This window comes from Phalacrocorax aristotelis, chromosome 5 (genome assembly GCF_949628215.1).
Source record: "Phalacrocorax aristotelis chromosome 5, bGulAri2.1, whole genome shotgun sequence".
NCBI classification, from domain to species: domain Eukaryota; kingdom Metazoa; phylum Chordata; class Aves; order Suliformes; family Phalacrocoracidae; genus Phalacrocorax; species Phalacrocorax aristotelis.
The window spans coordinates 36,911,516-36,924,408 of record NC_134280.1 but is presented as its reverse complement, the minus strand read 5'-3'; the positions used below and the strand labels follow the sequence as shown (position 1 = coordinate 36,924,408).

The window sequence follows — 12,893 nt, the reverse complement described above, 5'->3', positions numbered from 1 at the left end:
ACCCCAACTTTTTCTGTCATTCAGTGCTCTTTTCTTTTTAAATTAAAGTGCTTGACAAGCACCAATTCTTGGCTGCACATAGGTTTACCTAGATTGTGCTATTTATGACACTATAATTGGAATAAGACATGATAAAGAAAAATATGAATGGTATGGGTAATAGAATACAGTAAATGTTTTGAAGACCTTTGCCATCCTTTGAACATAATTTATGCTTATTTTTGAAAGCCCAATGAAGGCAAAAGTAAATATCCTGGGTTACAGTATGCAGGTAACTTCATGGATTGTCTGGAGCACAGGAGAGTAAAAATTCTTTAAATAATGGAGAAAAGTGTAGCAAAACCCAGCATCTGATGCCTGACAAGGGAAAAATTAAAAAAGAAATTAAATGCAGATTATGAACGGTAATGGGTGATGAAATGGCTTATGATACAAGTAATGATTTCTCCCCTCGTTTCTTCAGTTCAAGACTTCCTGTTTTTTTTTTCTGGCAGAATTCATGTATTCTTGTTCCAGTAATAAAACTATGTGGTAGTCAACCATGGAAATATGTTACTTATCAGTTTGTCTTAAGTGCTAGTCCATAAACTGCAGTAAATGAACAGCTGATTCTTGTAGATCTCTGTTGTCTGTGCATCCTCATGGAGGGTGGGTGGCAGGTCTCGGTTAACCTTCTTAGCTGCTCTAAGCTTTGTGCATGATCAGAACTCTTAAGTAACTAAATCCGAAATCTTTTCACACTGTGTTGCATCTAAAGAAATTTTACTTCTTCAAAACTCAGATTTAGTCACATTTCTCCCAGAGAGTATCTGCAGTGGTCATGTTATTGTTACAAAAAGTGAGGAATCAGAACAGTCTGCCTGAAATGTCATTGAGATGTTTAAGGAGAAATGAAGTGTGAAAGTCAGCACAGGACTGGGCACTTACAGTGCACCCACACAGCCTTGCCATGGTAGAGATGTGTATCAGGGTTTGTTTTGTGAGGCTTCATAGACCGAAATACGCACCATTGTGTTGATAGTGCTAAGTAACTTGTGAAAAGCAGTATCTGCTGTCCTAGTTCAAGCAGGTCATTATTATCCATGAACAAATATGAAGCTGACAATTAGTGACTGCTAAGCTTTCTGTTAGTTATTCTCTTGGCCTGAATCCTAAAGACAATACATTACTAGTGCAGAAATGGAGTCTTGGGGATTGTTTTAAGTGCTGAAGACTCCCTCCCTTAACTTACTTCCTCCTTTATCAGAGACGCAGCTGATTAGATAGGAAAGTGTGCTGGCTGGCGCCTTCCCATCCCGCTTGTTTTTGTACCTCACTGCTGTGTAGTGCTGGGTCATGTTCCTATTCATTTTTCATGACCTTTCCTCATTACACCCTTTTTAATTGCAGCTTGTTTCTGTAACCTTGGAATCCTACGGGCCTATCCAGAAGATGAGGCACTGTGTTTTTAAGGTACCTTCTGAAAAGGCTGGAAACATGAGGACATGTTTCAGCTAAGAAGTTTGTGTGTATGTGTAGCTTTTACTTTTTTTTAATCATATATTTGGCTCAGTGCTGCAGCCTGCTAGCAACTTTATGATTCCTGTTTACAAATGGTTTATATTTGGTATACGTGTGGCTTTTTTATAAGAAAACAGGATAATCAACTAATACTGCTTAAATATCTATTTTTGTTTCACAGGTTTTTAGTCCCACTGCTTTGCTGCTGCTTTCTTTTTGTGTTTCTGCCTCTCTAAAAATTATACAGCTGTAGTGGCTTTCAACTCACACCTGTTCATTGCAGCCACAAATGAATTAGGTCATGTGTTGAACTTATGCTATAGGCAATAAACTGAATTAAAAATATATCTATATACCTTTTGTTGGGCTTTACCACATTTAGATAACCTCAAATAGATATTTTATTTTGATTGTTGGATTTGTTTAATGTTTTCTTCACAAGTTCCCTAGACAATCTTTCAATTGATACTCCAGCAGTTTAAAAAGTATGGTGATCCTTTATTGATAAGAAAATGGATTATTACTCATTAAAACTACTTCCTTTCTATCTAAACCCATCTTCCTATCAGGTTCAGAGCCAAAATAGGATGATGTGGAAATTGTGTGCTATGTTTTGAGAAAATACTAAGTATGTCTACCTGTGTAAGAGTACAAGAACATATTGTTATAGATCTGTTCTCCCTGTATCTAAGTGGGCCGGATATGAGGCACTTCTGGCCAGGAGTTGTGTAACCTAATTTGTGTGGCACTGAGCCTGAGTTAACATACCTTGCCTCTCAGCATCCAGTTAATGCTGCTGCGTGGCTTCCGGATCGGAGCTTTCTCCGAACTGGTGAGCTGGGTGGAGCGGATACACGATTGTCCGTACGCAGTCATGTCAACATGCACTTAATGCTCCCTGAAAGGGATTGAGAGCTGAGGTATGAGCACTCTGTGTGTAGACAGTAAAAACCTTACAAGAGCATTGTCTTTAGGCTACAATGTTTAATGTTGGGGCCTAGTGGTTATAACCTTTAGGGGTCTGATGCTTGGATGCATTGGGTTCTTACAGCTCTCCCAAAAGGTAGAAGAGCTGTAAGAAAATTAGAAGATGGAAAATATGGATTCATCCAGATGCCTACGTTTGGATAAAAGTTGCCTTACCATAGGTATTTAAAACTGTCAATTCTGATTTCTGATGTTGATGTATTTTGTAATAAAATCCTGTACTAAATTCAGAGGCAGATGCAACTTGATGTAAATGGGAGGATTCTTGGAGCTAAATGTCCTCTTTATCTGGTATTTATGCCTTAGAGGTAAATTACACTTTCTTGTACTTCACCAATGGTTCTTTCCATATCTCCTGCTTGACTAGCTCATCTGCAGAAGAGCAATGGCCAAGGTGTTTCAGCACCTCTTTGTGCAATTTCAGTTCTTCGGAGCTGTTGGCTGCTGCTGTAAATCAGAACCATCTTGGGATTGAAATCGAAGGATGGTGGTCACAAAATCACAGAATCACAGACTGGTAGGGGTTGGAAGGGACCTCTGGAGATCATCTTGCCCAACCCCCCTGCTTGAGCAGGCACACCTAGATCAGGGGGCACAAAATACAGGGATACAACATTTGTTTTATTCTATGTGGCTCCACTTTCTAAAGGCAACAATAGTTGGAATCATAATAACATGAATAGGAGAATACTTAATCATAAAATTCCTTTGAATAAAACCTTGCTGCTCAGTGTTCATAAAATAGCTAGGATTTTTTTCCCTCCAAAATAGATCCAAGTATATTTGAAAGGAAGAACTTTCATTTAGAAGCATGTGGAGCTCCAGCATAATTTAAAATATTACTTCTGTTAATTCTAGCTTTACTTTCATGTGGTTGTTGCAAAGGTAATGCTTCTTTTCTACAAGAACATGTTTCTTCTTTTTCTTAAAAAAAAAGCAGAAGAATGCAGGGTTTTGACAGTAATAACTAGTGCTGAGAGAAACATTTTTCTGTGGTCAATTGCTTGGAATGAAACATAGTTTGTAAATTTCTCAGAGGATTCACTCTAATAGGAAAAACAACTGCAGTCAGATCTAACCTTTATGCCTGCCGGCCTTTATGCTGCCAAATTGTTAAATTCTAGTATATCATATATATCAACTTTGTTTCTTAAAGTAATATTGGCTTTTATTACAGTACATGTGTTAAGTACCTGCTGTCCCTAAACAATTCAATTCCACTGACTCAAGAGGTTTTGTTACAGCAATGGAATACAAACTTTTGTCTTATAGCTAAAGTGTAACTATAAAATTAGACAAAGAATTCTGAAGAGAACTTAGGATTAATAAAAATATGCTGCTTCTAAAGTTAAGGGGAAGTTTGTCTTCTGTTTCAGCTGAAATGTAGCAAGTCCCTTGTCAACAGCTTTTGAATAATCTCTCTAAAAAGATGAAAAGAAAATTATTTAAAAGAAATGGAATCATATGTTCTGTCAACCCTTCATTGTTTCCTTTGCAACTTGAAAAACTTATTAAACCTGACTAACAAGAGCAAAAAATTTGGTTCATTAACCGCCATCAGTTCAAGGTCTTCCACTAACTCCCTTAGGCACTGATGTAAGCTCCTACTTCATTAAGCTTGCAAAGAACACCCCGTCTGTGTTTAGAAAGTATTTTTTTAAGAATTAATTACAGCAATCTAATAAAAAAGTGTAATTTTTCTAGCAGGAGATCTTGCTTTTGGAAATGCTGGCTAACTAGGGAAGTCATGTTTGATAAATCTTATTCTTCATTTTTGGAAAAAGAATGTAAAAAATGTACCCCTTTCGTTAACTTCTCTTAAAACATATAATTTGGTATAAGTCAAGTTTATGATGATGCGAGAGACAGTGTCTGTTTTAAGGAGATGAAAGCTTCACTCCTTGTAGTGGCATTGTGGAAGAGGGTAAAAAATGAGTAATTACCTACTGCTTATGATGCTACCCAATGGTAATCACTGTACCAAGGGATAATCCAAACAAAGCCCTCCTCATCATTCCTGGAAACAGCTCCCATTGTTCTTGTTCTGGCTGCTTCTGATGATGTAAGGTAATAACGGGCAGTAATGGTCTTCATGCTAAATGTTTCTGAGAGCCCCACATTTGTTACACAGACTGAAAGATAGTAAGAAAGTCAAAAGAAGTTTAGAGTATTTTCTTACCCAATCCCTGAGCATGGCTGAGCTCATCTCCTGTGTAGTCCCTTTTAAGAATTAAAACTATATTTGATCTCTGCAGAAGACATAAATATACAGCCTAAGAAGAGTGGGCTGGACATTGACAACGGCAGGACCTGAGAGTAATTTCCTTTCTGTGAGTGGGCTGCATGAATATGATTTATTTATTCAGTTCATACACAGACTGACTTCTTTTCTTAACAGTCAATTTGAAAGCAATTTATTTTAATATGCAGCAAAAGAGGCAAGTTTATTTCTGGTCAAATCTTAATGTTTTATTCAACTTGTATGTTGGGGTTTTTTTTAATGCAAGTTTCAGCCAGGCAGGGGTGTTTCATTCTGCCTTCAATGTTGTAAATAAGTGGTTGATGAGATGGTTGGGGTGCCTGAGATTCAGTGTCTGCATTAGAACTCATGCTTTCATTCTTTGGTGTAATTAATGCTTTTGTATTTTGTCTAAAATAGAATAACTTCTGTGGAAGGCAGTGGCTTTTTATTGGTACTTGTAGAGTATAAGAATCTCCTGTAGGAGGCCACGGAATCAAGAGGAACATTTGATTGAAGTACTAGCTCTGCCTCATGCACAGAGAGGCATTGTCCCAAATTCCCAAATATCCTGGCTGTGCCATTTGAGCTCTGGATTATAAGGGGGAAGGTGAATGGCAACACTTTTTGCTTTCATTAATTTTAACTGATTTTGTGAATTTAGTCCCTCAAAAGGGACCCATTTCAACACTTTCCCCCCACTACTTCTCTCCTGTCCTCCCCCCTTTCTTCCTTCTCTCCCCTTTTTTTGCACCTTTCTTCCTATTTAGCAAATTCAGATAAAATACATTAATGTTTTCAGGTAAATTTTTGGCTTTCCAGCAATTGTACTCAGTTATAAAATTATCATGAGAAGCTGAATATAAGCAACCTTTAAGGTAGATTGTATATGCCTATACGCAATAGTTATATTGTTTTTAAAAGGACAGAGCTTGCAGGCAGAGTTTCCTATCTCTTTTATTACTTCACTTCTATTTTTTCTTTATTTTGTTTTATTATTTTATAGTCTATTTCTGCCAATAAAAACGGTCACTGATACACAATGCAAATTGGCTATTGTTCAGATTTTAGGCAGTACAAGATTTAATTGATTAATTTCATTGAAATGGATAAAACTAATAACAACATTAAAATGTTGTTTGCTTTTCAGTGTTAGATGCTTAATTAGTAATTTGGCAGATATGACAAGTAGGGAGGGTATTTCCTGATGGTTGACAATTCATTGAGCTGAGTGCCAACAGCAAACCTAAAATCCCTTAACTGCCATTAATTAATTACCAGGAAATGCCCGGCTCGGGTGGAGTGGGTCATTATGCTTCTATTCCACGTAAAACTGTGAAGGGTGGAAAGAAATCAAATTAATGTACAAAGCTAGTACAGAAACCAAACTCTGTATATTCACTGTAGTTATACAGTGACGCAAATGGGCTGTCACAGATGTCCTATTCACGAGCACAGCTCAGAGACATAAAGCCAGAACTTCAAGGTGTCTTTAAGTTTACAACTGCAATGGGTGTAACCAGAACAAATGTTTACAATGGGGTAGCATTTTCTAAAATGCCCAGCTGAACAACGAAAATGTCTCCTGAAGACTGCCTTCTAACCCCTGTTCTTTATAGATTACATTTTATATTCATATTTGAAAATGAGTTTGCTTGTTAATACTTCAAAGCAAGGGTACTTATTCACACAGGATAAAATTAGGTTACAAAAACTGTTGTAAGATATCAGGATTGCTGAAGTGTGTCTCAGAGTTCTTTTTCCATTATTTTAGGTTACAGTCTACACTGGCTCATCTATTACTGTAAATTGCTTTACTAATAAAGATGAAAGCATAGGTAGTCCTTGATAGCAAATCATGTCTCTTTAACACAAATTATACCATTATTTCCCAATATTTCAAAGGAAAGGGAGGAAAAAAGATGTTTTTTTTTCCCCAACACTCCCTCTGCTGAGGCCTCCATGTAATCATTAACCAAGAAATCTTTTTTTTTTTTAATTAGAGTCCTAGTCCAAGGCATAAGGAAGATGTGATTTAGAGACTTTACGATCCTAAGATAGAAGAGTATTGCAGTTGTTTCTGCTTATACAAGTCCAAGTCAGATGAGGACCAAACCCAGAGAGCTAGATTTAGTTTCCTTATAATGAGCATAGCCATTCTTCTTGTGACAATACACACAGGTAAATAAAAATGGTTACAGCTGCATTTCATATTATCCTAGACTGCATAAAGATTTTTCTTCTGTTTTTGTAGATGGTTTTGTTGGCTAGCTTAGCTTTTCAAAGTAGGTTATAAATCACTATTTTTTAAAAAATATTTTTATCAGTTTATGTTGTAACTTCCAGAGGAGCTTTCCTCTCCCCTTCTCCCTCCTTCAACAGCAATATAGAGTTATATTTGGGATGTACTTACGGACACACAGTCAAATTTCAGCATTTTAAATACTTTGGGAGCCCAAACCTATTTCAAGCTAGAACAATAAAGATTATTAAAGGGGGGGAAACATAATTCTCCCAGACACATTTTATAACAGGAGAGAGTATATACGCAGTTATACTCATCATTTTATCATTTCCATTTTTTAAACTTCCCATTAGTGTGCATGAACTCATCTTAAATACAAGAAATCCAGGAGTGTAATTTAGACAACAAGGACATTTGAAATACTTAGGACTTTCATTTAAATTTTTATTAAATAAAATCAGAATTTGGTGAGGATTTTGCAAGATCACTTTGTGTACACCAAGACTCTTTGTACTCTTCAGAAGCAGATTTGACAGAACATCCAAATTTGCATTAATCAAGGAACAGTTCCCCTGCTGTTCTTCACCTGGATGTGCAAAAATTTTTTTCCGTGTCCTGGCAGCATCAACACCTGGTGCTTGAGCCCTACAATTTTTCCATCATTGTATTTTCAACAGAATGCATGTGGAGAGGTAGGAAAGTTTTATTTTAGATTGTGGTACAGGAGGTGGAAACACAAATGGGATGGAGAAAGAAAAGGGGAACTGTAGGAAGTGTACAGCAAAATTGTTCATTTCCTTATATTTGTCAGATGAGTGAGTTCCCACACATTATTTTTGACCAGAATTGTGTTACAGTTTTTGAAGAACCCTTGAGAAGCAGTTGATACCAGGGACAGATAACTCATTGAGCCACTGGAACTTTGTCTTTTGTTTGAAAAAATATTTCAGACTTGTTTTTCCAGAGTGCTATGCCCCAGCAAAAATTTTACCACTTTTAGGAAGAATATGAATTCTAATGTATCTTAAAAAAATAAAGAACACTACTGTTATTCAATAGCTAGTTGTTTAAATTTAAACAGTGTTTCCGTGGGACAGGAAAAAACTACCGATAAGAAACAATGTAGTCTAATGGTAAAGATCTTATGATTGTGAGCTTTTCAATGATCATTCTAATAATTCACGTACTTTCATAACAGAACAAGATATCTTGTACTTCTAAATTAAGGGTGGATATTACTACATAAACTACATACAATGCCTTTCAAGCCTTTTTGTTTAGATGCTGTTTAAATATGTAGCTCAAATCCCACTATTACTGGAGTGATACAACCTCAAAGAGAGCAAGCACACACCCACTTTATCTGATCTAGTGAGATACAATGGGACAATGAATACAAGAACATATTTATTTTTTCAGATGTATACTTAAAGCTAAGAAATGAATGTATTGTATTGCTCTGTTTTCCCCATGGACACACCTAGTAGATATTGTAGTGTACTTATTTTTTTAATGAAGATGACATTGCAGATTTTGTTTGCAACCCAATCCCTTTCGGAGATCCAACCATGTTTCTTTTTAACTAGATGTCTAAATTACATTTTTGTTGAAAAAGCTGATGTTATACGGCCTAAAACTCAGAGCTACTGATACCCTCGCCCTATCCTCAATCTTAAACTCACCAAGGTGGTTAATATAATACCATTACTAGGTAACCTGTTAATTTATGGCAGCCACATTTAGAAATTCAGATGTATCAACAACAAAGAATCTTAAATGGTCTGATACTAATTGGAATACATTCTTAATGAGGAAAACTAACCAAGTATTTGAAATTTGGTCTCTCTTTACCAACACAGTTATCTTTCCTAGAAAATGTAAGGAAAGTCCATTTGAGTACCCCTGGAGATAAGAAATAATTATTTAACTGAAATAAAGGCAGATGACTGATATTATGGTATGTGTTATGGAAAAATATGTCCTTCAAGCTTCTTGTAGCTCACATTTTTTTAATATTTCCTTATTGAAAGCTGCATTAGATCTAGTCAGAATAGTTATCCCCTGATTATTTGGTTCATTTTGTTTTATAGCATCTGTGCTGTGGAAAAAAGGGATACTGCCCTTAATACATAGCGGTCAGATACTCTGCCGATGTCCTTAAAGGCAATTCCATTGTCTTTGAGCAGATTATAAGGAAATAAAATTCCTTACAAATTGTAATGCAATAAAAAGGACTAAATATATTCAGGGAGTAAGATGTACTTGTTCTTTTTGAAAAAGAAAAAAAAAAGGAGTTGTATAACCTTTAATAAGTGTTTCTACAAATAGATAGGTAAGAAGATGTACGTTTTACAAGCCTCTGACACACAGCTATTCTGCTAGCCTACTGTTTCACGCAGCAAAATGTGGAACACTTGCAAGTTTGCACAATGATGCACTTGACTATGACTTGAATAAAACCCATTCTGAACCCTGTGAAAGTCTGAGGATAGAAATGGCATATAGAAATATATGCTTTGTGACTTACTGAGTACAATGATTAGAGCTACTGTAATAGGAATAACAGTTCTTGCTGAGACAAGGAACAGGAAAAGGTTCTAAAATTGCTGATGGGAGCCTTGGAATTGGATTTCTTACAGATTTCTTTGGTTGTCTTGGCATTTTATTTCATTATTGCACACTGAAGCTTACTATAAAATTAGACAATATATGGATTTTATTTATTATACCCATTGTAATACAGTTAAGTCTGTATCTGATTCAGTTTGCAACTATAAAATGTTTTTTATGTTATTTCAGTTCAGAAAGGTAATGAAGTCTGTGGGAGTGAATGTAAGAATATTACTTTCATTTTTTATATGTACTGCTATCCAGGAACATACAAGCAAATGTATTGTTTGTACATTTAACTTGGAGCAAATTACCCTGGCATTTGAATGAGTCCCTGGATGTGAAGCTTTCAGGCCTTTTTTTTTTTTTTAACTTTACTTCACTAAAAGTCTTTACTAAGATTTTTCAGTTTTAACTTCATTGTTCTCTTCAGCAGTATCACATGCTCCCTTAGATGCTGTATAAGTATTTATTCTCTAGCATAAATTATGATAAATTTAGTAAAATACTTTTTTAATAATTGTTAAAGACATATTCTACTCAGAAGACACATACTTAGGGTATGGCTTTCAAATGAAGACATTTTTATGAGGCTTAATTTTAGACCAGTTCATTAATGTCCATGTGCTAAATCCTCTGCTGGTGTAAATCAGTGGAAATATATAAGATGACATCCTCTGGTGATCTAATACTAGGACTTCCTCCACATCACTTGAAGATCACAGAATAAGAGTAATTACACTTTTAAAAGACTTACTTAACTTGACATCCTAGCCCTTCATATCTACCCATTATGCCTTCTCCACTGTAACCTGTGCAAAATAATGATGTTATACAGGCATGAGAAATTAAACCTTTGTCTGTGTTGTGGCTTTCCCCTGCTTTCATCCATAGATGACCAGTGTATGTCATGTATATCCAAGGTAATCTGAGGTGGAGCTAACGTGATACTTGATCCAGTGTGTCTCTCTCTAGTGCCAAATTTTAGCTGATAGTTGCTTTTGTGGTTTTGCTGTTTTTACTGAAATCTACAGTATTTTCAATTCACAGGATAATCAGAACACACTGGGAATATATGGGTGTAATTATAGAAGAAAAGCTTTTATCTTCATCACCTTTACTACTGGCAAAACAAGTAAGAGCGCACACAGCTCAAAATTCATATCTTTTGGTGTTTGCAGGGTTGGCAGTCATGGGATCAAAGTTGTGTTGTTTTCACCAGTAAACCAGACACCTTGAATGTACGTATCACTGGCATGTGTTGTCAAGACACCTTCAAGGCAGTTCCCTGCACTAAAGAAAAAAAAAAAAGTATAACATTTTACTGAATTAAATTCAGGCTACTATTTTTATGCTTAATCTATAAAATAATTATGAAAAATTTTTCTGTGACATGAAATAATTTGATGTTGTACTTGACTTGCACATTTTAGGTACTTTTTTCATTACTCTACCTTTTTTACTGGTTTTCGATTCAGCTGTCTTTATCAACTACTATTCATAACTTTCTTTTTTACCTGAAGGGAGTCTCCTTGCTTTAGAGACAATGGCAATTACCTGATATTAATTCTAACTTTTAAACAGAGCCAAGTGGTAGCCTTTCTGCTACCAAAATATTATCAGTATATTTATTGTTTGTGGTAAGAAAGCTTCAGGCTTAATCTGAAGCTATAGCCTGCAGGATTCTGTGTATGCGTATGCACACCAAAGTTAATGCTTCTGGAAATAAAAAAAAAACCACCAAACCAACAAATGCAAGTCTTCCCATCTCTACATCAGTCTGTACAGCTCAAAGCAAAAATTTACATTGATATTTCTGAGAAGGTATAACTATTTAGATTTTTCCCCCCTTTAATGTTAACTACATGTGTAAGGGCTAGACTGAGGAAGGGGCTAGTTTTGGCTAAGAATTAAGTCCTCAAACTGGATACTAGACATAAAGATAATTTACCATAGAATACACACGTCTTGAAGAAGGTTCAGAATGAAAGGGTTATTTAAGTGGGCTGTAACAAACGATAAGCTATCATCTTATTCTTTTTACTCAAAAAGAGAGGTAGAGACATGCTAGCTGCTGTAAAAGCTGAAGCTGAAAGGAAGAGATGCATATTTAAACTCCCATGATTGGACAAGAGAGTTGATTGTTATACAGATTCTATATTTGATCGCCTCTGTATTTCCTTCATTGAAGATTGAAGTTGTAATAATATTTTGCAGGACTCAGGTGGTCTTAGTGTACGTTTGACAAGGTTCTGAATCTGATGACTGTCAAAAGGTAGAGGGCAAACGTTTGATTTCTGAGTCCTAATTGGGTTTAGGTGAGCGCTGCTTTGGAAGTGAACAGGAAGATGCTCCTAACTGTGGATGTGCTAGAGCTGAACAGATACAGAAATCTCTCACTTGTGTCAATGCACAGACCACTCTAGCTTCAGCAGCAAAAGTGAGTGTTTGATATGTCAGTTGGAAATTTGAATGACACTGTTTCATGCAGTTCTTCCACAGGGTCCACTAGGCATTTGTGGGCTTAGCCATAATCCTTTGTATGACTCTAGAAGATTTTAGACATTTATTAAGTTTAGCTTTCCTTCCAAGTAACCATGCGATCCTAAAGGGGCAAAGATGCCATGTGATGGGTATTTTATTCCAGGGATAGATACAATTCAGGACAATGGAGGACTTCACTTTTAAATAATGCCTTGAACAGATTCCTCTGCTTCCTCTACCTCCTCCCACTACAATCCTTTCATATGCTGATAAATTTGTTTTTTTTTAAATGGCAAACAAACTATAACATTCTTGATCATTATTTGGTTAGTTCCTGGCTTTGTAATACATTCATATCAGTTCTTCATCCCAAATCAGATACTAAAATTTCCCTCCCCCTTGTTATTTCTGATTCTACTTAACTTATTCGATTATTCAGAATGTGGAGACTTCCATTAAGATGTTATAATTATCAGGTAACTGAGGAACAGCACTTTTCAGATATTTTGTCAAATAGATAAAAAACTATGTGACTATCTAATACTAAGTTGCAAAGCAATGGAAATGTTCGTTGCTTTTGATTATAAAGTTTTGGGCTTTTGATTTGGCAGGTTCCTCATCAATATATAAAGTATCTCTAGCATTCACTTATGATCTCACAAGTGACATGTCTTATCCTATCGCCCATGTTTTCGTATTTTACTTCATCAGTTATGTCATTCTTTGATGCTTTTCCTATTGCGTTCTCATCACTTTTCTTATCTTTTTCCACATTTGTTTCCTTGTGACATTGCCTCATTCAGTACATTACACCCTCCAAGTTCCTTG

General features: G+C 35.8%; 1 protein-coding gene across 1 annotated transcript in view; it reads right to left on the bottom strand.

Annotated features, from left to right (window-relative positions):
• Window positions 1–2,376, bottom strand: part of ZSWIM2 (zinc finger SWIM-type containing 2) — a 123,514-nt gene extending 121,138 nt beyond the window's left edge. The window contains 1 exon segment of the mRNA XM_075092507.1: window positions 2,269–2,376. Coding sequence (XP_074948608.1) covers window positions 2,269–2,376 — 108 coding nt within the window.
• Window positions 2,377–12,893: the final 10,517 nt, after the last annotated feature.